We start from the raw sequence: 26,175 nt of genomic DNA, 5'->3' as shown, positions 1-26,175 counted from the left end.
CCCACATTTCTCCTATTATTATTATTATTTTTATTTTTAATAAAATGCTGAAGTGGTAGGTAGATGCAAGATAAAGGTAGAAAACATAGTTTAGTGCTGTAAGAAGGCAAATGTAGATGATCAGATGATCAGGTGTGTGCCTATGGACTAAGTATTAATCCAGGCTAGACAAGGGCAGCAAGACATCCACGGATGCAGAAGATTTCTCTCAAAGCAGGGGGGGTGAGGTTCTGAGCCTCACCTCTGTTGATCCCCAAATTCTCACCTGCTGGCCCCCCTGCGACTGTGCCTGTCTTAGGTTGTTCCTCCCTTGAGGAATCTTACCCGTCTCTGGCTAACCAGTCATCTTCCGGGGCCATACAGGGAAATGTAAAGTTGGTAAGTGAGAGAGAAGCCATATTGTTTGCAAAGGTTAGCTTTTTACTTCTTTGCAGATTTATGCCCTGTGGCTTCTATGCCCAGCACTTGTCTCGAGGTATCTTTACCACCTGGAGGAATTATGATACTCGGTAAATTCGATATGAGGCACGAATTCTATTTAAGGGTTGTAATTAGGAAGGAAGAAGAAAAGCTATAGATGTAGCATATGAAGGAAACTTGGGAGGATTGATTATTTCTTTGACATATCTTCTTGTATAGTACCTTAAGTATGTATAGGTTTTAAACTACTAACTAATTTGCACACACATATTAACATAATAGGAATACGGTGACATAAACAAAGCAAATCTATAATTACCAGCCATCTCCAGTGAAGCCAAGAAAACCATTTAGGCACCCTAGGCATTTGTGAAAATGTATCTATGATATGATGGATATTTTCCAACTGTACTTGAACCATCAGACAAATTAAAGCAGCCCATTTCTGGGATCTGTTCACATCCCATATGTTCTTTTAACCATAGATAGTCTATAGTCATGAGATTTTGGGGTGCTACAACTTGCACCCCTCCCAACTCCTGGTTGAGTTCCAACAGTACAGATCCAGTCAAATTCGTTGTCTCACTGTATGCACATGCCAGCCTAGACATCTCCCTCCTCATTCCTATGGCAAGTCCAGGAGACGGTGGGCTGGATGCAGCCACAACCGCAGCATCGTCCGGATCCCTGTGGAGGCTTTTTGATGATCATCCCCCGGCACGAGTCCTCCAGAGAGTGCTGATGCCGGAAGCTCCTCCTCATATCGTATCTTAGTTCATTTTCTGGGTATCCAAGCTAGGCCTTGATCTTCTGCGTAGAAACAAACAGACCCTTTGCCCACACTTTGACATGCCCTCTATACCACTGTGCAGAACTCATTGGAGGTCAGCACACAGTAAGTGATTTTTTTTTTTTTTAATTAAGAGAAAGGAATATTATCAGAAAAGAGTACCTCCATAGCTGATCATCTGACACCCTTTAAGTGATCAACATTAAGGATATTTAAAGCATGCGTTGATCTTTGATTTACCAATAGTTTTATCCTGTTAAGGAGTAATCCCCCTTTTCTTTCTTTCTTTCTTTTTTTTTTTAAATTTTTAATCTACACTTACCTGAAGAATACTATGTTTACTATGCTCTCCCCTATATCAAGTCCCCCCTAACAACCACATTACGGTTACTGTCCATCAGCTTAGCAAAATGTGGTAGAGTCACTACTTGTCCTCTCTGTGTTGTGCAGCCCACCCTCCCCTTTCTCCCTCCCCCCCATGCATGCTAATCTTAATACCCCCCTTCTTCTTCCCCCCCCTTATCCCTCCCTGCCCACCCATCCTCCCCAGTTCCTTTCCCTTTGGTACCTGTTAGTCCATTTTTGGGTTCTGTAATTCTGCTGCTGTTTTGTTCCTTCAGTTTTTCCTTTGTTCCTATACTCCTCAGATGAGTGAAATCATTTGGTATTTCTCTTTCTCCGCTTGGCTTATTTCACTGAGCATAATACTCTCCAGCTCCATCCATGTTGCTGCAAATGGTTGGATTTTTCCACTTCTTATGGCTGAGTAGTATTCCATTGTGTATATGTACCACATTGAAGGAGAGGATTTTTATTTTTTGCTTTCTACTTTTCAATACTATTTGAAAATTTAACTATGAACATATATTATTTTCCTGGTTAAAAAGTTATCATTTAGTGGCTAATTGAGTCTTTCTTCATTATGTCATTAGAAACAGGCAACAGAGCATTTAAGAGGAAACACATTTCATGTGTGAAACACATACTTCAGGATTTGGATAAGTAGGAGAAAATCTAGATTCTGCTTCCAGTGAACATAGTGCTTTACTAACCCAGATAATCGAGGTTGTAAACTGCCTGGACCTGGACTAGTTTAATCCCATTTTGGACACAATGCCCAGTATGTTTCTGGCCTTCTACCTAGGCAAAAGGCAGTATCTGTGACCCATTTTTGAGTCACTACAGTTTATGGGCTAATATCAAGCATCTCCTCTGTTCTTAAAAAGTGGATTAATGTGGAATTTGCTGTCTGTGCTCTAATCCCTTAAAAGGGCTACAATTACAGAGCCAAGCAAGGCCATGGGAGGCAAAGCTCATTGTTGCTGTTTGTACGCTTGCCAGTTTTCTCTGAGTGGTTCCCCTGTGCCATGCCTGTAAGGCCACAAGTGTGCATCCCATGGGGCCCAGCCAAGGCACTTCTGTTCAAGGCCAACACCACACAAAATTTATTTCAGCTGTCGCACAACTCAGTTTTTGAGAAGAATCAACTAATGGAAACTTTTGATTTCAGTGTCACTATGTGATTGCTGCAAGAGCAGACTTTAATGTAAACCTAGAGAGGACCTATTTAATTCATCAGTCAACAGCAGTTTTTATTTTCTCTATGGTTTTGCCAAGTGCCTGATTTAGGGCAGCATGTGAGTGCATGATTAGTAACATGAGGTTCAGAATCAGAAAGACTTTGATCTGAGTACTAACTCCATCAAATATTTAAGATTGAACCACATGATATTTTCAGTATTCAATCATTCTGCAATGTAACTCAAGGCAGTGAGCAGGTGTAGTCACACTGCCATAATAGAATACTCTGCTGGCTGGCGCAAACAACAAACATTTATTTCTCATAGTTCTGGAAGCTATAAAGTCCCAGATCAAGGCACTGGCAGATCCAGTATCTGTTGCACACAGACATGTCATTGTATCCTCACGTAGCAGACAGTAGGGAGAGGGGATGCACACTCTCTCATGTCTCTTCCTAAAAGGGAACTAATTCCACTCATGAGGGCTCCACCCTTGTGACCTAATCACTTCCCAAAATCCTCACCTCCTAATACCATCACACTGGGGATAGGATTTCAACATACTGAATGAATTTTGGGTGAATACAAATATTCAGTCCATGGCAAGCATTTTTCTACAGTGAAGTCTTGAATGGTGTCTTTGTTCCTAAGTATCCCAGGCATGATTTACAACTCATACAACATGTGGGACAAAGTCCATGATCCCTGCTCCAACATTTCACTGCTAATCTGTTAGATTTTTATCCAGGTTCACACCAAGACATGTGGGCACTCTCAGAAGCTAACAGTCAGGTGTTATTTCAAACTAAGCTTCAATACTTATTTAGTTCAGAAGTAACAAATTTTTTTTTCAATAAAATTTATACTGAAATCAATTCACCTACTAATTCAAATTCACTTACCAAAGCACTAAATAATTTGGTGATATCATTTTCTTTTCTCTGCAGTTCTTTTTTCTCTTTTCTTTTCTTTTGATACTTAAAATATGAGACACCTTCTTGAGAGTCATATTTATGTGCAAAATTTAGATAATAAAATTCTGGGACACAGCACTCTATCATACATTATACATTTTTAGAATTTCAACAGACTTTCAGCTCTGTCTGGACATCTGAGTCACAACACTCAAAAGAGACAGGTAGGTGATAACAAGGAAGCCTCTTCTTTTTTTCCATTTGAGGAAGCTTTCTATTTTGTCAGGAGAAGAACTTATCAAGCCTCACAAGTTTCATGTGGTAGAAACCTCAGACACCATAGTTCTGATTTACTCAGGATGCTTTACCCTCCCTCACTTCCAGTCTCTGACTGGATTCTAACGTGCTCCCTTTCTGGTATGATCCTTTAAAATGATTAAGCTCTCAGAGAGATCTAAGGCATCCCCGTTCAGTAAAACAATAGAGCTTTAGTAAAACAAAGGGATTTAAGACTACTGTCCTACAGCCATCTCAGCAGAAGTTTAAGGGAAAGAAGATATTACTATAAAGGTGTTTGTAAAGGTAGCTTTTGTCTAATGTAGTGAATCCCAATAAGATTCCCAGGAGACTCATAGAGTTTTTAAGAAAAATGAATTGGCAGAAATAGCAACAACTTGGATTGAAAGGAAAAGACACAAACAAAATGTAAAGAAGTCTTTAGAACCCCTGAAAAAGCCACAAACCTGAAAACATGTTTACACTTCATGAAAGAAGGATAACTCAAAGGGTAGACAGAGGGCCCAGAAAGTGCAGCCAAGGGTTAGGAGGAATTATTCCCAAATTTTTAGTCCTGCTCAATGAACTACCAACTGGTGCCCTACTGACTCTCAGAACTGCTATGACCTTATGACTTCTATATGCCTCCCATTTCTTCCTTTTTTGAACAGGAACATCTATAGCAACTGTCCCACAGGAGTCCCACCATTGAATATTGGGTGTGGGGAGAAGACAAGTTAGCTCTTTACTTCACAGATCTTCAGCTGGAAAGGAAATGTACTTAAGGAACATCCTAGAAGCCTCATTCACACCTGGATCATCTAAATAATGAAGAGACTCAGGCCTTTGAGCTGATGCTGTTATAGGATAAAACTTTTGGTGGCCTCAGAAAGGGCTGAGTGTGTCTTTTACATGTGTGAGAGTTGTAAATCACTGGGAACCAGAGAAAAGACAGTAGTTGTCAAGCTTCAACAAATGATTCCCACCCCTGATATTCACGCATTTATGAAATCCTTCCCAAACTGGGTAAGGTTGGCTTGTGTAGCCCATAGAATAAGGCATAAATGATGGAAGATAATTTCTGAGGCTAGGTCACAAAAGACATTGTGACTTTCAACTGGCTCTGGCTTAATTCACTCATTCTTCTTAAGTGCACATGGAACAAATGATGCACAGGAGAGACTCTCTGTTAGGCAACAAAACAAGTCTCAGTAAATTTTCAAAGATTGAAATGATGAGAAATAGCTTCCCAATGACAATGGGATGAAATCAGAAATGAAATCAGAAGGAAATCTGGAAAATTCACAAATACATGGAAACTAAACAACATATTATGAAACAACCAAGAAGTCAAAGAAGAAATAAACTAGAAAATACTTTGAGATAAAAGAAACCAAAAACACAACATACCAAAATTTATGGAATGCAGTGAAAGAAATGCTCAAAGGGAAATTTATAGCTAAAAATGACTACATTAAAAAAGATCTTAAATCAATAACCTAGCCTTTTACCTCAAGAAACTAAAAAAGAAAAGTCAAGTAAGGCCAAAACAAACAGAAGGAAGGAAATAATAAAGATTAGAGATAAACAAAACCAGAAGTTGGTTCTTTCACAAAATCAACAAAAATGATAAACCTTAACCTAGACTTATCAGGAAAAAGGGAGATAATATTCAAATTCCTAAACTTAGGCATGAAAGCAGGGACATTAAAACTGTGCCAACATAAATAAAAAGATAAGAAGAAATTACATAATCTGAATGATATGGATAAATCCCAGAAACACACAAACTACCAAACAGACTCAGAAAATTAAAAATTAGAATAGATCTGTAATAAAGAGATTGAATCAGTAATCAAAAACTTTTCAACAAAAATTCCAATTCCAGATGACTTCACTGGTGAATTTTACCAAACATCTAAAGAAGAATTAATGTCAATCCTTCCAAAACCCTCCCAAATCATAGGGGTGGAAGAAACACTTCTTTCCTTATTGTATGATGCTGCTATTAACCTGATGCCAAAGCCAGACAAAGACACAACAACAAAACTACAGACTAATACCCACTATCAATTTAGATGCAAAAATCCTCAACAAAATACTAGCAAACCAAATCCAGCAGCACATTAAAATGATTGTAGAACATCACCAAATGGGAATGCAAGTTTTAATGCCCCAAAATCAATTAATGTACTTTTAATAATAAAAACCACATAATCATTTCAAAAAATGAAGAAAATAATTTGACAAAATCCAACATTATTTCATGAGAAAAACATTCAACTAACCAGGAGTAGAAGGGAACTTTGTCATCGTAACAAAGGGCATCTACAAGAAATCCACAGCTATGGTACTTAGTCCACAAAGAAGCTATTAATACTCATAACCTAGTTCAGCAAAGTTGCAAAACACAATATCAGCATACAAAATCCATTTTTATATTCTTTTTCTTATTTTTTTGCCTGCATACTATTTGTACAGTTATCTCTTCATATGACAATAATTTTTACTATCATTTTCTATGGAGAGAAGAGAGCAATTCAAATGCATTTTTAAATGCCATTATATTATATTGAGCTGCATAATTGTTTAACAAAATTATCCCTATACAATACTATGTACAGTAACTTATGGATGAATATGTGTGGGAATTTTTCCAGGAATATTTAGGCTGCTTTGCTGTGATGTTAGCACTTTGTATATCACCTTTTTCTTGAATTGCCATGCTTCATCAAGACAAGGTGCATCAGATATACTAAGATCAGTTCAATATATTGAAGGCACAAAAATGCAATGTGGGTGCATAAAATGCAACTCCATAATTTGTAATATTGCTTTAGATTTGTGCTGTATAAACATAGGAATTCTGATAAATTCTATTTTGCATTGTTTCTTATTTAACAAGTATATTAGTGGAGGAAAAAGTCAATGGGGAAGAAAAATCATTTAGACCAACAACCCGTAAGGGCAAGAGATAAAAAAAAAAAAGAGCATTATTAACCTACTCAGTGCATGTAAAGACTATGGGACTCAAAGAAGAGAAATAATAACAATAAATTCATTAAGAGGAGGCATAAATACATATTCACCCTTTAATCCAATTATCCAATTTCTGACCATTTATTCTATAAAAATAATCCAGAAGAAGAAAGATGTTGTTTGCATGAAAATTTTTACTTTAACTTATAAATGAAAAAAAAAGGAAAAAAGATAAAAGCTATAATCAACTTAAAAGCCTAATGGGAGGTAGAGTGACTTAAAAAGTACTCCAATGCAATTATGTGCAATGATGTAACAAGTGGGAGATACAGGCCTGCAGAGTGTAGAAAATATGATACAGTGTTAAATGAAATAAAGCAGATGCAACATAAACAGTATGACTGTAAATGTGTGAAAATGCTTCTGTCCCGGATTTGGGGGGGGAGGTTAGCACAGGACAGTAACTATTTCATATTAGGCCGAGCAGCCTCATGGAAAGGTGTCCACTTGTTAATATGAATAATCATTTATAACACCCCCTTTCATTCTCAAGAGGGTCACAGAAAGCACATAAATTGTATGGTCATCATCCTATGGGAAGAAACTTTACCCTAAGAGAGGATCAAGCCCATTAGACCCGACAATGATTATCAGTCATCTGAAAGGGGAAACGGAAACTTTGAGCAAGAGGAGGGAGGCTTCTCAAATTGTCTTTCAGTCTGTACCTCACTCCATCTCCTAAACTGCTGAGGATATTGAACAAATTAAATTAAAATTTGAAGGTTAGAAATGTTTTCCTCTAATAAATTGAGATCACAAGAAGAGTTATGTTTTTGCTGTAACAGAGCAGAGCACAAGAGCGTGGAAGGGACGTTTTACCCATTTCCATGATGAGTCTTGCAGCAAGGAGTAGATATGCCAGAGGCCAGCTGACCAGGAATGGAAAACCAGCAGAGAGAACATCAGATATAAAGTTATGTTCGAGGTAAGGGAGTCAGGGCAAAAAATAAATCGGTACCTAGGGATGCTTAAGCTTTTGTTTGAACTTGCATTTCTGTTTTAATGTGTTCCTGTGGAAAAGGACAAGAGCATTAAGTGCAGAAGCCAAAAACAGCTGTTTTAACATAAGGGGATTATGTCTTGTTCCCTTTATCTAAAAAATTTTAAGTGATTATTAATTTGTGACTTTGTCATAATAATACCTTTCTCTAAAATGTTTCTACTTGTATCCGTGCACAATCAGGGAAACAGGACATATACAAGTTTGTACATACACATAGATACATACATACATTTGTTACAGGACTTGACCTACACAACTGTGGGAGCTAGTGAAGCAGTCACTGTAAGGTTGCTGTCTGCACTTCTGATAGCAGAGTTTGATGTCTACAGGGCAGACAGTCAGGAAGAGAGGATGTACGTAAAGTGGGGCATGGGCAAGAAGGATCAAGCTGGACCCCACAAGCATGAGCCGCAGCCCAGCAAGGCAGATCGAAACCCAGATCAGTTCTGTCTGCATGGGGGTCATTGCAGAGCTGAGGTCCTTCCTCCCACTTAAGCACACACAGCTGACCTAAGAGTTGGAGAAATTAGAGGAAAATCCAGAGGAAGGTGCAGCAGTTGTGTCTTGCTCCTGCCTCACACCAAACAGGTGAGCCAGCTGATAAGTGGCAACACAAGTGACCTAACAAATGGCAGCTGTGTCACATCACTCTCCATATCTCAGCCAAGAATATCTCTTTTGGGCAACCCAGGCCACAGACATACCATAAATGGGAATATGGGGAAATGTAGGTCACCTTAGCTAAGTTGAAATATTACAAAGTCACCATAAAGTCAACATGTGCTTTTAGTCAGGAACAATAGATTGTGAAAATCTGAACTAAGACGAATCTCTCTTTTTCCAGGCTATCTTTGGTATTTATTCAGAAACATTTTATTTACCCTCATTTACTCTCTTTCTTCATTGTAAAATGGGGTTGTAAATAATATCACCTGTTTTAGACAGGTTCTTAGTTGTAAGTCACAGAAACCAACTCATATGAGATTTGAGATTTCTCAACTTCAGCACTTGACATTTTGATTATACTATTGATAATTCTTTGTGATGGGGGACTGTCCTGAGCACCGTAGAACATTTAGCAGCATCCTTGGCCTCTACCCACCAAATGTCAGCCCTGTCCCCAAAATTTGATAACCAAAAATGTCTTCGGACGTTACCTAATATCCCCCCGGGGTGGAAGTGGGGCAAATCATTTCCAGTTGAGAACCACTGTTCTGATAGATTCAGGCAGAAAGGCAGTAACAGAAATTCTTAACTGGACCAAACTTTAGTCAGGCTCCTGAACCTACTCCTAGGCCCATCTGTGTACTTCCTTATAAAATTCAGTTTTAGTAAGAACCCTGCTAAATCAGCTAAGCCAAAATCCCCCCTCCTCAATATCTGATCCCCCTTGATATCTAATTGGGTTCCTTACCTTCAACTGTGCCCCAGGTGATAGCTGATCACTCTGGCCTGTCTTCATCAAGAATCTTCTTAGGTTTAACCAGAATCCGCTTTACCCTTGATGTTTCCTCCTAGTAATTTTCCATCCACTGACCCCCACCCTGGTCCTTGTTTATGAATTCCCACTCACCCAGGCTGTATGTTGAGTGAAGCCCAATCTCTCTCACCCACAGCAAAATCCCATCACAGGTGTCCCTAAACCCATCTCAATAGTCCCTCCTCCTTGAATAATGCCTTTCTTACCATAATTTAACAAATGTCATTGATAATTTTTTTCTTTAACAGGAATTCATTATAAAATGATGTTGAATAACTTCACAGAGTTGCTGAAACAATAACCACGCAAGGCACATTGCCCAAAATTATGCCACAGAACTAGTCTAACGAAGAAATTATTGCTGCTTCTTCTAAACTCTGCCCCCTGTAATTTGCACTGTCAACACATGACCCCGTGACCTGTGAAACCCCAATAGTTTCACTTTCTCTGCTGTTAAGACAATCTTGCTCCCACCATTGCTGCTGAAAAATCAGTTTTCTGTGGTCTCCATGTTTTCAGGTCCGTAACTGAAACCTGTCACTGGCAGGTTACAAGTCTGCAGAGAATGTATATGATCAGAGAAAACTGAGTGTATGCCCACTCACCTCTTAGCTTCTGGGGAAATAATGATCTAGCATCTTTCTGAGTCTCACTGAGTGGGGTATTCACACATAGGATGGATTTCTAAAGCTGGCAGAGCAAAAGAATGACAATATCCATTAGACATACCAGACCAATTGATTTCAGGATTGTCTCCACAATGAACGTGAAGGTTCATAACTGTGGAACATCTCCTGCTCGTTGAGGAGGACACTAGACAAAGTGTCTGGGGGGGCGGTCAGTTGGGTCAAAGGAAGTCAGGGTCCTGAGCTCTAAGAAATTACAGTCAACCCCCAAAATGCAGATCTGACCTTCCCATGAGGTCACATAATCACTGCCTCGTGTCCAGGGAGAGCAAACTCTACCTTTGGTTTCAGAAGAGCTCATTATTGCTATTGCAAAGAACATTCTGGTCAGAGATAAACAATGGAATGTTTCCATTTTCTTGTCTGGAAAGCTATTTAGAGAAGAGGGAAGCGAGTGAGCAAGGGTTTATGGTGATGTGATGGATGATAAAAGGCTTCTCTCCAACCTGCAATGGCCCAGAAAAGGCAGCAGTCATACACGCAATGCTCATTACTGCTAATCGGAGTTGGGTCTGGCATCCAGAGGTGAACATGCCCTTGGCGCTGAACTCCCCTCTGTGGACAAATTGACATTGAGGGAACCTTTGTCATAAATAATCCCTGCCATTCAAGAGAACATTTAGCCCATTACTGCAGGGAGAAGACAGGAGAGTCACTGAAGTTTCATGGATGCTGGGAACCTCTTCAGGAAGTCTATCAAAGGCTGGCAGGCTTCCGTACTGCAACCGTGGATAAAAGGGATAAAGAAGAAGTTCTGAGTCACTGGTATGTGCGATGGCTATAGAACATGGATAATGCCAAATATCCAGGAACAAAATGCAAAACTCAGCTACTGTTGCCAAAAACAGTAGTCTACTGCTCTGGGTAGCATTTAAGAAAAAACAGACAAAAATAGAATAAAAAATAAAACACTGTCACAATCCACTCAACCAAGGATCCTGTCCCTGGAGGATTATTTAAAGGTGTTTTGGTAAAGGGGAATGTTGGTCCACATTATATAAATAATAAATGAGTAAATGAATAAATAAACCAACAAACTCAACGGCCAGCTTCATTGGAATAGTCCAACTGTTGTAAAGGTAATCTCAAAACCTCAGTGGCTTAAGATAATAGAAATGCATTTCTACATTTGGGCTCTGCTCCATGCAGCTATTCAGGGACTCAGGCTCTTTCCATTGATCCCAGTGGCCTTTGGAGGACTCTACTGGATCCTCTGCACCCAACCAGGAGATGGAGAAAAAGAAGGAATACTGTGGGCTGAGCAGGAAGTTAATGGGCCAGGCCTACAGTTGGCCCTACATAATACATTATCACATCTCATTGGTGAGAACTCATTCACAGGACCATATTTGACTGCCGGGGAAGCCAGGAACATAATCTAAATATGTGCCCAGAAACAAAAGGGAAATAGTTTTGTAAGCAGCTAAGTATGTTCAACCATGTTGATCTGGTCCTTCTCAAACTATTTTCCAGTTTGAAGAATCCTTTACTTTTGTGCTTTTATTCCCTTAACTGCATGTCCATCCTCCCCTGTAAATTCTCCAACTCAGTGAAGCTTCTCATTATCTGAGACAACAGAACTACACACCAAACACAGAGATGAGAGGGGAGGTCATGGAAGGAGAGCAGAGAGCTCCCGAACTCAAAGGACCAGAGGGGGAACACATCTCCAACACCTCGTTTCACAGAAGAGGACACTGAATCCCAGAGAGGAGAAGGGACTTGCCCAAAGCCACACATCAGAGTATAAAACTGGCACTTCAGCCCAGCTCTCTCAATTTTCTGTTCAGGATTCTTTTGAATACACCATTATTCAAATGTGTGTATGTCAAAATTTGGTACAAAGATATAACATTTCCATGTAATTTCCAATACTCTGTGGCTGCATAATAATGTTTAACATTTCGTTGGTAGTTTTAACCTAGTAGGTACACATTTGATAAACATTCCTAGAGTCCAAATTAACAGTCCAAGCCCTTCCTTTGAATTATTACTGTTAAATATTTACGAGGATGCATGTTATGCTCTGATTAGGCTTCTGAAAAGGAATATTTGGAGATAGTTTTGTCTTTGTTTTTGTTTTAAGTTCTCTCCTACTCGCTATATCAGAATTCTTTCAATTGCAAACTATGGAAAACAACTCAAACTGGCTTAATGTTTAAAAAGGAATCTATTCAGTTGTGTAGATACTGCAAGATTCAGGGATATAACGAATATCATCAGAGCCCTGTTAGTCCATTGCTCATTTTTAATTTTCTTTCTAGGTTGCTGTGAATCTCTCTTCTTGCAGACAGGCTATTGCCACATGTCGGGAATGATAGCCACTGGCAATGGCAGCCAGGCAAGTTTTAACTTGAGATTTGGAGAAGAGAGAGCCTTTTTCCCTACAGTGCCAACAGAAAAGTCCCAAAGTGGACTCTAACTGACCTACCTTCCATCACCTACCTGCCTTTCAGTGGATTTGGGTGGGGGTGCAGGAAGGAGGAGCAGAAAGTATGATTGACATCTCCCCTCAAATCACAAGGAGTGGGGGAGGATTTCCCTCGCAACCAGAGAGGGAGCTACAAAACATGTTGAGCGGAGAAAAATATTTGCTATCACAGTCTACTCTGCTTGTTGGTTAGGAAACAGATATTTAGTATAGAAAAAAAATGATCGCATTTTTAATATACAATAAACACCTATAAAATACATGCCTCCAGCCTGTCAAAGAGCCAAGACTCAAATGCAGGATATTTCCCCTCCTCATTTAAATTAAAAATTCAGAACAGTACATAGCACAAGATACAGCCTCTCTGCCAATACCTTCCTGTTATTTACAGGGATTCAATGAAAAATATCAGATTTACAGTTAATTTGGTTGCTTATGTAAAAATTAATCATTAGCCTACCACCTTAGAAAAAAAGTGGAGTTAAGTAGTGGGTTTGGAAAAGGGCTATGAACTTGTCTAGTCCATCTTTCTCTTTCTGCAGATAATGGATTAAAGACTGGAGAGGTGAATTTCCTGGATGAAGTTATGCAGCTCTTTACTGAATGAATCCTGGGTTGCAATTCAAGTTTCCTTCCAGGCAGTGTAGTACTTTTTCCATTCTACACCATTGTTCAAATTTTGAACATGCTCTTCACGTTGCAAGATTTTTCCAAAAAAGATGTGATGTGAAAGCAAATAGACAATTGTCAACTGAGAAGAAAATGTATTGGATCTGTCAATCATTCAAAAAATTTTTTAAATTTTATACAGCAAGTCTTAATCAACATTCTCCTCTGTCCACATGGAACGCACAATTCTATCATATCTGGGAAAAAATGATGGCTTCTATGAACACCAAAGCTCCAACTGTGTGATAAATGCTGGCAAAAATAATTATCCATGAAATCAAAGTGATATGCATTGTGAGGGATGCCTCTCCAACTTGGCATCAGAATTTTTTTTCAAAAAAGTCTACTTCCTACTGTGTCTTTATGCAATTACACACTGTGTGATTAGATGGGAAAAAATCCCTAAACACCATGAACAGCTAAAATAAAGTTCTAATCAATTTACTTGATTTTAAATTGTTTCTAAACATCCTGGATACTAACATGATCATCCTTATCTTTTCTTATTTTAGTGGGAACTAATTTCTTTTTTTCTTGACCAATACAAACTTTTGCTCAAGATAAAAATGTTGATATCCTTAAAACCCTAACTGAAAGATTAAACTGAGTTACTTCCTTTTGCCCATCAGATTGGTGATGCTTAAGAATGAAAGTATCTAATCCAGCAAGAATGTGAGAAAAGGGGAACTCTCGTATACATCTAGGGCAAGTGTAATCACTACACTTCAGGGCAAGTATAGGCAATATAATCCTTTTGCAGGCAAGTTGGCAATATATACCTAGAACCATTAAGAAATATTCATGCCCTTTAATTCAGCAATTCCATTTTTAGTAATTTGTCCTAAGGAAATTATCAAATATATATAAAAAATGTTCATCACAATATTATGTACCATGGAGCCAAAAAAATGGGAGACCACTAAATATCAGAAAAGAAGGTGTGGTTAAATAAATCTTTGATAACAAATATGATAGAATTTTTTCCAACCTCAACCAAAAACAAAAGAGTGGCAAATAGACTTTGGTGTATCAGTATGACAGGATACTAGACTGATTTTTTTTTAAAGGTAGAAAGATGTTACAATAGTAATCCAATTCTCACAAACTTTGTATAACATATGTATAGGTAGCTGTATAGACACACACACACACACACACACACACACACACACACACACAGGAATAGAAATACAAATACTTTAGAAGTATACCCACCCAAAAATATTTGCTGAGGTTAGCTCTGCGTGAAGATAATATCTACTTCAAAATGTTGCTGTCAGGTTCAGTTATATAATACAAAGTATATATTATTATTTATTACACATATTCATTCAAAATATTCCATATATGATAATATATATATAACTTATATATGATCCCTACAGAGCACCAGGAAAATAGTAGCCATTCAAAGAATGCTAGTCACCTTCTTGTCTTTACAATGTTTTTCACACGGGACACCTACCCCACACTAGTCAATGTTGAAAATGACTTGCTCCAAGAACAGAAGCAGGGGTAGAGAAGTATCTTGGGAAGGGGACTAAATCAGGCAGAAAACTAATAAGCCTCTGGTACTCTTTGCAATCTCTCCGCACATATCCTGCCAAGCCAAAGCTTTAAACCAGAGTCAGTTTTCAAACGATAACAAAATGACAGGGCTTCATCACCCAGTGCATGAAAGTCTACCTTACTGATGAACATAGACTAAAGATAAACTCTTTTTCATAAAGTGTTCTCTTATTACCTTTCAAAAGCATGAATCAGACCCTGGAAAGGCTTAGGTTCATTACTTTAAAATAGCAATGCGGAGGAAATCACAGCCCTATATCGAAGCCTAACGGATCTTGCCCCCTGAAAGAGGTATAATTTGGGGCTCTCCTTCCAGGTCCCCATTAGGTTTCCATGGGAACAAATGTGTGGGGGTCTCAGGGTTGGGAAACTATATGAATGGGTAAGGGAGACAGAATTTGTCCTCTTTGGTAACTGATTGGGTCTAACTGTGGGCATATATTTGGCCATAACAGAGGAACCGAAGGGCCTTATGTGATAAGGGATTTTAAGGCCAGAGAAGTAAAAGCTTCAAAGAAATATGACAAAATTTTTACCCCCTCCAAATTGCTACCTAGCAAACTGTTCCTTGACCACCTTTATTTTATTCTACTTTTTTTTCAAAGAAAGGGTAGATGGTATCTTTTCAGGCTATTCAACACAAAGGAAGAAAGGATTCTCAGATCCCATCCTGCAATATGATTTAATGGAAATAAAAGTCAAACTGAATTGAGGTGTTAGTTCATTGTGAAATAAAGCTCAAAACACACAATAACCTACACTACTAGTTAACTCATTGCAAATGTATATTCCAGTAGGACCACCATTCTCCACCCAAGCAAGTGCACTAGAATGCTAAGGTAGGCTTGAACCATGAGTCTGGAATGAGGACTTCAAAGGCATTCTACTGGCCAAAGTAGCAGACATTGCACTCACCTCCTAATTCCAGGGAATATCTAAAACATGATCAGAGATGCTAGATGTAGGTGAGAGAGAGAGCACTTTGAGACAGGCCAAATTCCATCTAGAACTTTCTGGTGAACATACCAGTGAAAGGTTTGTGTGAATCAAGTCCTAATTGTACTAAATACTTGTCATTAACACACACCTGCTCTTTTTATATGGACCCAATATTTGTTAACTCATCTCGTCACCATGATACCTAACCTCTCAGGAAGGAGGTGTTTGGACAAATACAGCTTTTCTCCTACAATTTAATCTATGAAAAGATTTGGCATCTATTATCAAGGTTCATAATATCAACTTCAAAAAAAAAAAGCAAACCACCTTTTGTTAACACCCACATATGTCTATCATTAGTGACACATATATCAAGTGTATGATGTCTCCAGAAATGAAGAAAGTAGTCCTCAGTGGCTGGCTTGCCTTTTAGAGAAAGAAGGAGAGAAAGGTTTGATATGTCAAATTGTGACCTTAAAGACAGAATGAATAAGTGATTTGTAGAAACTAAAAATAGAAATACCATTTGACCCAGGAATTTCACTCATAGGAATTTTCCCAAAGGAAACAAGATCTCAAATTCAGAAAGACAGATGCACCCCTATGTTTATCGCAGCACTATTTACAATAGCCAAGACATGGAAGCAACCTAAGTGTCCATCAGTAGATGCATGGATAAAGAAGATGTGGTACATGTACACAATGGAATACTATTCAGTCATAAGAAGAAAACAAATCCTATCATTTGCCACAACAATGGATGGAGCTAGAGGGTATTATGCTCAGTGAAATAAGCCAGGTGGAGAAAGACAAGTACCAAATGATTTCCTCATCTGTGGAGTAAAAGAACAAAGCAAAACTGAAGGAACAAAATAGGAGCAGACTCACAGAATCCAAGAAGGGACTAGAGGTTACCAAAGAGGCAGGGTTGGGGAGGGTGAGTGCGGACGGAGAGAGAAGCAGATTGAGGGGTATTATGATTGGTACACATGGTGTGGGGGGGTCACAGGGAAGACAGTGTAGTACAGAGAAGACAAGTACTGACTCTGTGGCATCTTACTATGCTGATGGACAGTGACTACAATGGGGTATGGGAGAGGACTTGATAATATGGGTGAATGTAGTAACCACAATATTTTTCAGGTGAAACCTTTGTAAGAGTGTGAATCAGTGATACCTCAATGAAAAAAAAAGAAAACAATAGGGCAATGAATGGAGTTTTAAAGCTGGTTGTGGTCAGGGAAAACACAGTGGGAATTTTCTTTAATACTGCATTATGGAATTAAATGGACAATCAGAGGGAGTAGCAAACTAGGAAACATAATATTGAACACTTTATGTTATTTCCAAAAGCAGAGAAGTCTTAGATCCATGAAGGCATATCTGAAGATTATTAGTGCAAAAAAGCAATCTGGTTACAGAAATTATTTGGAAGAAATAAAAGCTTAAGTATATAACCTAAACTAAATGAAGGCCAAAAGATAGAATAAAATCATCAGTTTTTTGAGCTAACTAAATCTTTGAATATATATTCTATGTACTGTACTAAGAATATAACCGATGTTATGTCACTCAGTCCTCACAAACAACCCTTTCCATTTCTCTATAGAGAAATCTGGAGACAGAGAAAGGTTAAGACACACAAATTAATCCAACTCCTTAAACTTTCACTTTACTTCCATTGTGTGGGGGTTGGAGAAAAGGAACCAAATTTCAGATTTCACTTGAGAAAATCTGTGCTTGAGTGTGAAGGCAGAATTATAAAGTGTCCACCTATCCCCTAAGATCAAATGACTTTTGTATGATTTTTTAAAGGAAAAGGTTTAGACAATAATTCGAGCATGATAAAGCTTGAACACTCACTGATATTTGAACTTGTTGCTTGTAACAGTCGAAGGACAGACATCTCAGAGAGTTTAATGGAGAAGAATTTATAGAAGAGGCTATTTCCAGAGGGTGGACACAGTTAAAGGAAACTAAGAAGTTATGGGAAAGACCCCAGTGCTAGCAGCTCCTCAGCCGTGAGTGGCATCCTAGAGTAGCTTGTCAAGAGCAGGTAATGGGTCTGAGGGAATGGAACATAGCAACACATCAGACATACCTTCAATGCTAATGGTGAGACAACATCTGAAAGAACAAAATGGGACACGCTCCAAGAAGAGCACCAAATTTAAAGCAGAAATGCCAAGGCTGTCCTGGATTTTTGGTGGAAACTAGCATGATAACATGAATTTTATCATTGAAAGATGGTATCTACCATTTACTCCAACTGATTATTAAGAAAGTGAGATGCAAGTACAATCTACCTGTGTTTGGAATAATTGTGAAGCAAAAACATCCCAGAGACTGGATCATCTGATCATGTTAAGGGAACAGAGACAAAACCCAAGAGATACTGAGTTTTCTGAACTGAAAACTCCTACAATTCCTCATTTTAGGAGGGAAGAAAGTTAAGGCCTAGAGAAGCAACGCTAAGGTAAAGCTAAATACACTTTCATAAATACTGATTATCTAGGATGAAAACGTAGCTCTAAGAGGGCTGGCTACCAGTCCACCAGCCTTCCCATTAACTATACTATCATTACTGCCTGGTGTCATTTTTCCACTGCTTAGTAATAACATAGTATTACATAGGATTATTTAAGTGTCTCCAAACTTAGCTAGTATTATACAGAAGAACTTGATCCATAAAGTACAGCCCTCATATGGTTGGTGCCTTCACCCATTTTCAAAACTACCAGAAAAGTATAAAACTAATAAAAATTCAAAACAAAAACACATAACTAACAAGTCAATGGTAGAAATATGGTAAAGTCATATAAAATTAATTTAGGCAAGAAAAGAAGTAAAAAGCAACAGAGAATAGAAGGGACAAGGAGAAAACAAAGTGAAACTTGGTAGATTTAAATCCATCTATCTCAATAATCACATGAAATATAAACACCACAAAAAAAAGAAGAGATTGTCAGTTTGTGTTAAAAAAAAACATGATATAACTTTATGTTGTTTAGAAGAAACCTTCTTTACACATAAAAACAAAAAGAGGTAAAAATAAAAAGATGGAAAAGTATGTCACATAAACACTAATCAAGATAGCTAGAATGACTATATTAATATTTCAAAGCAAGGAATAGTAGCAAAAATATAAAGGGGCATTACCTAATGAAAAATGAACCAATTTGTTAAGAGGGCATAACAGTTCTAATTGTGTGCGCAGCTAGTAACAGATTCAATACAGATAAAAGAAAAACTTTTAGACTGAAAGTATAAATCCACAATTACAGTTGGAGATTTTACCATATCTCTTTCGATGTTTGAAAACACAAATATAAAGACAATCAAAAGGTTATAAAAGACCTAACCGTATATTGATCTTAATTGAAATTTATCAACACTGCACCCAAAGAAAGCATAGTACACATTCTTCACAAGTACACATGGAATATTGACCAATATAGACCACATGATGGACCCAAAAAGTTTCCATAGATTTATAAATATTGAAATCATATAAATTACATTGTCTGACCACAGCAAACTAAACTGAAAATCAATAACAGATATCTGGAAAGTTCCCAAATATTTGGAAATCAAATACTGTACTTCCAAATAACCCATTAGTCAAAGAAGAATCCAAAAGGAAAATGAGAAATTACTTGGAATTGAGTGAGAATAAAAATACAACATATCAAAATATATGAATGCGGTTAAGATAATGCTTAGAGGGGAATTTATAGCTTTGAATGCTAAAATAGAAAGACCTCAAATCAATGATCCAAACATATACCTTATTAAACTGGAAAAAGAAAAGAACAAATTATTCCTAAATACAGAAGTGCAGAAAATAATAAAGGAAATAAAAGTAAATGGAACAGAAAATATAAAAAACAATAGAGACCATCAATGAACAATGATCAATGGATCGTAGGGTCAGTGGAGTTGATAAATCTCTAGCCAGATTGATGAAAAGAAAGGACATAATTTTTTAATATCAGTAAAAAAAGAAGATCACTAAAGAGCCTATAAATATTAAATACAGCAAGTGAACATGCAAACATTTTCACATTAATATAGTCAACAACATAGGTGAAACATAAATTACTTAAAATACACAAATTACTCAAAAAGGAATAGATAACCTGAACAGCCTATGATCAAGAAATTCCATTTTTCATTAAAAACTTCTCACACAGAAATGTCCAAATGTCCAAATGGCTTCATTGGAAAATTCTACCACATACTTAAAGAAGAAATAATATCAATTCTATACAAACTCTCCCAAAAAGGAAAGGAACATTTCTCAACTGGTTCTATGAGGCCAGCATTACCTTGATAATTAAAATAAAACATAGATGTTACAAGAAAACTGTAGACCAATATCCCTTATGAATATTGATGTGAAATATCTTTTAAATTTTTTTAACAAATACAAGTCATCAGTATATGAAAAAGATAATATATCATGACCAAATACTTATACCAGGAGTGCAAAGTTGACTTAGCAGTTGAAAATCCGTCAACATAATTCATCCTACCAATAGACTAAAAAAAAAAGTACCATCTCAGCACATGCAAAAAAAGCATAAAATTCAATGCTTATTCATAATTTTTAAAAATTGAACTCTCAGCAAACTAATAGAGTGAAACTTCCTAAAAAATGATTAAAAGTATTTACAAAACCCTATAATTAACATGATCCTTCATGCTTTACCCGTAATGTTAGAAGATGACAAAAATATCTTCTGTCCTACATCTATGCAGCATTGTTCTGGTGGTGCTAACTCATGCTATAAAGCAAGAAAAAAAAATGCTTGCAAACTGGAAAGAAAGAAGTAAAATTTTCCTTATTTGCAAACACGTGATTACCTATGTAGAATAAATACACCAAAAGAAAATACCAAGTTTAGCATGGTTGTAGATAACAAGGTCAATACAGAAAAAATCAATTGTATATTCTATATCCTATTCAAATTGAAAATGTTAACAAAGGCACAAAAATATGAAAAGAATATAAATAAATTTAAGAAAAATATGCAAGACATAAGCTAAAAATGACAATATTGCTGAGAGAAATTAAAGATCTAAATAAGATGACTAGTAGTATTAAGATGTCAATTCTCCCCTAATCTATAAACTCAATGCACTTTTGTTCCAATAGTCACTTTCATAAAACTGGCAAGTTTATTCTAAGATGTGTATGAAATGACACAGGAAATAGTATAGCCCACAATAATGACAAAGAAGAACAAAGTTGGAGGTCTTACATTACCTGATTTTAAGCTTAGTTCTAAGGTACAGTAATCAAAGTAGTGTGATGATATTGTTGTAAAGATATATATATGTATCAATAGAACAGAGACCCCAGAAACTGGCTCATGCATCTATATGGTCAAATAATTTTTTAACAGAGATGCCATTGCAATTCAATGGGGAAATATTTTCAAGAAATAATGTTTAAGAAATTAAATATCCAAATGAAAAAGAAAGAACAAAAATTAACCTTAGCCCTTGCATCATACCATTTATAAAAATTAATTCAAAATGAATCATAGACCTAAATGTAAAGGCTAAAAAAAACGAGCTTCAGGAAAACAACAAAAAGAAAAAAAATCTTAGCAACTCTGTATTCAGCAGTGATCAAACATGTAGAACAAATAGGACCCAAAAAGCACAGAATATGAAAGAAAAAGTTGACAAATTTGACTCCATTGAAATTTAAACTTTGGCTCTTCAAAAGACACTATTAAGAAATTAAAAGGCAATCACAGACTAGAAAAAATATTCACAAAGAATGTATCTGACAAAGTGTTGCATCCAGAATACATTAAAAATGCTTACAATAATGAGAAGACTGGTAACCTGATTAAAAAATACATATGGGCAAAAGATTATACTTTACCAACATTAGGTATACAGATGGTAAATAAGCCCATGAAAATATGCTTATATCATTCATTATTACAGAAATGCAAACTAAAACTACAATGAGATTATGCCATTCCACACCCATTAAAATGGCTGGAAATAAAAAGATTTGACAATACCAGTTATTAAGTATGTGAAACTACCGGAGTTCTCCTACTTCATTAGTGAGAGTGCACATTGGAAAATAGTGGCAATTTTTTAAAAAGTTACACATACCCTTACCATATACCCAGAAATTCAACATCTAGGTATTTATCCAAGAAATACAGAGTGTTTACACTCGTACAGAAAAATTAACTTTTTCATAATAGCCCCAAGCAGAAAGAATACAAATTTCCTCAACACCTGGAGAGCTAAAACAATGGTAGTACAGGTATCCCCCACTTTTCTAAGTTCATGTTACAGCACTTTACTATCACGACCTACATCAGTACCTGCTTCCACTTCCCGAAAGAAATCTGGAGAGGATGTTCGCTTTTACGACAGAGGGCGGAGAGCGAAAACTGCGTCCAGCGGCTGTTTCGCCGCAAGTCAGCGAGGCGGGAGCCCAGAGTGGCCGGCGGCCTCCCAGGCTCCTTCCCAGGGCCGCGCTCGCGGCACCAGCGCCAAGCCGCCAGAGCTTCGGACTGTCTGTGAGCATCTCTGCTTTATCTCGGTTTCTTTAGTGCATCCGTTAGCAAGATGTGTCCTAAGGTATCACAAAAGCCTAAGAGGCGTGTTTTTTAAATATGGGAACCCTCAAGACTTTTCCCATATAAATTAATGGTAATTACTTCTCTTTTTGCCGTTTTCTGGGAATCATTTTGGCTTGCAAAAGCTTTCTTAGGAACACTATGCTTTCGGAGAGTAGGGGAAACCTCTACATGCATACACTGAAATACAACTCAGCAATAAAAAGGAATGAACTACTAATAAAAGCAATAATGTGAATAAATCTCAAGGACATTCTGCTAAGCAAAAGCATCCGGACACGAAAGTACTGTATGACATCATTCATGCAAAAATTATAGAAAAAACACAACTATAGTAAAAGAAAGTAGATCAATAGCTACCAAGGACCAGGAGTTGGAAAGAGGGGAATAAGTTCAGAGGACTTAAAGGATGTTTTTACGGTGCTGAAAATACCAATTACTATAGAGGTTACACATCTGGACACAATTATCAAAACTCAAAAACTTTGCACTTGATAAATTTTATTGTGTGTGAATTACACTTCAATAACGCTGACTTTTAAAAAATAAAGATGCCTATAGCCCTTGATTTCATTGTCAATGGAAATTTTTTGTTGTTGAAATTTCATTGTAGATGGAATTGCCTAATGAAATGTAATTTTTTGTTAATCAACAACTTATCTGTTATCTGACACATGATATGTTAATGAATCAGTGTCCAAAATACAGATTATTCTAAAGAGTCAAGGTAAATACCAAGTGTCAATGAGGATATAGCATAACCAGAAGTCTCATACACTGCTGTGGGAGTGTAAATTGCTATAGCTGCTTTGGAAATTTCTTTTACATTATCTATTAACCTTAAACATACCCATACCTTATGACCCAGCAGTTTCATGTATAGGTATGTATCTGATAAAAATAAGCTTTTATATCCATCAAATAAAATACACAAGAATTTCACAGATGCTTTATTCATAATACCCCCAAACAGAAACCTCATGAAATGGCCAAAAATGAATCATGGGGAAATAAACTAGTATATTCACAAAATGGAATACTATTCAATAATTTAAAATGTAATACTGCTAGCCACAACAATACAGAAAAGTCTCACAACACTGAACAAAAAAAGCCAAACCCATAATTCCATGTAAATTAAGTTAAAACCAGACAATGAATCTTAAATTGGTGGAAGTCAGAATGGTGCTATCTTTGGTGGAGAGTTTCGTGTGGGAGGGCATGAGGGAACCTTCTGGAGTGCCAAAAATATTCTCCCTTGATCTGGGTGGTGGTGACACAGTTGTATATACATGTAAAAATCCATCCAATTGCACATTAAAATTGGTACACTTTACTGTATGTGAATCATACCATAATTTAAAAGTTTTTGAAAGCTTAAATCATGCTCTAAAAATTCATGAAAAGCAGAAAAAAAATCACAATATATCATAGCCTTAGAATACTAAATATATTCTTATTGTGTGTATTAGGGGCTGTGGGGGAGAATGCATTTGAGACATTTTCTTTGTAAAAATCTCTCTGGAGGATATAAGGGAATTCCCAGGATCAGATAAATGAGGCTTCAAGCTTCTGAGAGAAACAACACGTTCTCAGTTAAGTTAATCAAAATGCCAACACTTACTCTACCTGTGGTTATTTCTTTTTAGTTTCCCATAAGGGTTGACAAGTGGACAGACCTGGCCTGACTGGGAATCAGCAGGTTATACTTTAAAGCTGCCTTTGCTTCTCAATAGTGGTGGGTGCCTGGAGGGGTCGGTTACTCCTCCTGTGATTTCAGATTCCCAATCAACAAAAATATTATTAGCAGTAGTGAGAGTAACTCCTGTCTACTGAGTATTTTTTATGAGCTGGACAGTGTGCTGATCACTCTGAATGCAGTCTCTCCAACCTGTACGGTCGGTCTCATTTTTAAGACAATATAAGAGGATGTTTTCTGGTGTCCCTGAGCTAAAAATTTGGTTTTGCTTCTTCTCAGATATATAAACATGGGCCTTGGTCTCTTCATCTGAAACTGGGAATTAAAAAGAAAAACACCTTCCTTCCAGAATTGTTGCTAGGATTAAACAGATTACTATCAAAGCATTGAGAATATGCCCAGCCCATACTAAAGACTATAAACATATTTGCTAAATGACAAAAATCATTTTAAAGATGAGAAACTACAAGCTGGCGGAGGCATTCACATACTAAGCGTGGAGCAATGAGAATGCTACACTCCAGGTGGGAACAATGAGGGAGCACATTGTGTGCTGGGTTTTTGTTTTTATAGGGAAAATAAGACTTTTTATTATTATCATGTCCTGGCAATTCAAAACAAAGTCAGAGATAAAATACTTCCCAGTTGTTCCCAGGCTACACCCACTTTGGACATCCCTGCATTGAGGTTAAATAAGTTGCCCAACTATAGGTAATGGGGCTGAGATTCAAACCCATATCCATCAAATTTCAAAGTCTCTACTGACTAAACTTCCTCTAAGGGCCATTCTTGTTCTTAGAGTGCATATCCTAGGATCCCTGTCTGCTGTATATAGTGTCCATGTCTTCTTTGAAATGTTTTTTATTCAAGAAACAAACAGTAGCATCTACCAGGTACTGGGTTCTGTTCTTGAACAGAAAGTTAAGCAGTGAACAAGTCAATGTTCTTTTTCTCTTGGAGTTTACATTCTAGTAGGGTGAGACAGAAAATAAATAAAACAAAGACATATTATTTTCAGATGCTAGTAAGTGAGGACATAAACAAGGCTAATGGGCAGAGCTGTGCTGCCCAATACAATAACCATTAGCCACAAGTGGCTACTGAGTACTTAAAATGAGGGTCATCTCACCTGAAATGGGATGTAACAAAAACACACATGGATTTCAGGTACTTAGTAGTAGTACTAAAAAAAAAAGTATAAAATACCTCATTAATAATTTTTACATATTTATTACATGTTGGTAAGAAAAATAATTTTTAAAATGAAATTATATTTACCATTTCCAGTCTTATTTTTTTTTCAAGTTTCAAGATTGTATCTGGTATTATTTTCCTTCCACATAAGAAAACTTCTTTTAATATTTTTTAATAGTGTAGGTCTCCTGGTGATGAATTCTCTCAGACTTTGCTCTTCTGAGAATGTCTTTATTTCTCTTTTATTTCTAAAGTTATTTTCACTGAACAGAGATTCTAGGTTGATAGCTTTTGTTCTTTTGGCACTTTGAAGATGTCATTCTATTGTGTTCTGACCTATATTGTTGCTGATTGGAAGTCCACAGATTCTTATCTTCTACAATGTTTTTAATGTGTAGTCTCTTTCTCTGGCTGCTTTCAAAATTTTCTTTATTTTTATTATATTGGGCTTTCTAAAATTTTTATTGTAGTATGTGAGGTTTCCTTGGCTTACCTTGCTTGGGGTTCTGAGGAGTATCTTGAATATGTGGATTGACCCTATTTTCACCCTATTTGTGAAAAAGTCACTGCTTCTTCAAATAATTTTCTGTTTTCCTCTCCCTTTTATAAAACCCTAATTACACATGACACTTGATATTGTCCCCTGGCCACTAAGATATTGTCTTTCTTCCCTCTGTTTCAGGGCATAGTTTCCATTGCTATGCTTTCAAATCAGTGATTTTTTTTTCTTCCTTCTTAGTGTCTAATCAGTTGTTAATCCCTTCCAATGGAATTTTCCATTTCAGATGGTATTTCATGTCTAGAAATTCCATTTTTAAAAATCCTTCATTCCTCTCCTCATTAGGCTTATGTTTCCCTTTAAATCCTTGAAGGTATTTATATTAACTGGTTTAAGATACTTATCTTCTAATTCCATTACCTTTGTTATT

General features: G+C 36.9%; 1 protein-coding gene across 6 annotated transcripts in view; it reads right to left on the bottom strand.

Moving 5' to 3' along the window:
* The window catches only part of LOC140848038 (uncharacterized), a 117,567-nt gene extending 93,553 nt beyond the window's left edge, over positions 1-24,014 (bottom strand). For 5 of the 6 annotated variants that reach the window (XM_073230118.1, XM_073230119.1, XM_073230117.1 and 2 more), the window contains exon 1: positions 22,096-24,014. In XM_073230118.1, coding sequence (XP_073086219.1) covers positions 22,096-22,301 — 206 coding nt within the window. In that variant the 5' untranslated portion in view covers positions 22,302-24,014. The remainder of the gene's footprint in view (positions 1-22,095) is intronic. The other variant, XM_073230121.1, reaches the window with a different exon arrangement.
* Between the last annotated feature and the right edge of the window lie 2,161 nt (positions 24,015-26,175).

The sequence above is a fragment of the Manis javanica genome, chromosome 2 (assembly GCF_040802235.1).
Source record: "Manis javanica isolate MJ-LG chromosome 2, MJ_LKY, whole genome shotgun sequence".
NCBI classification, from domain to species: Eukaryota; Metazoa; Chordata; class Mammalia; order Pholidota; family Manidae; genus Manis; species Manis javanica.
The sequence above is the reverse complement of the archived record's forward strand: the minus strand, read 5'-3'. Positions and strand labels throughout refer to the sequence as shown.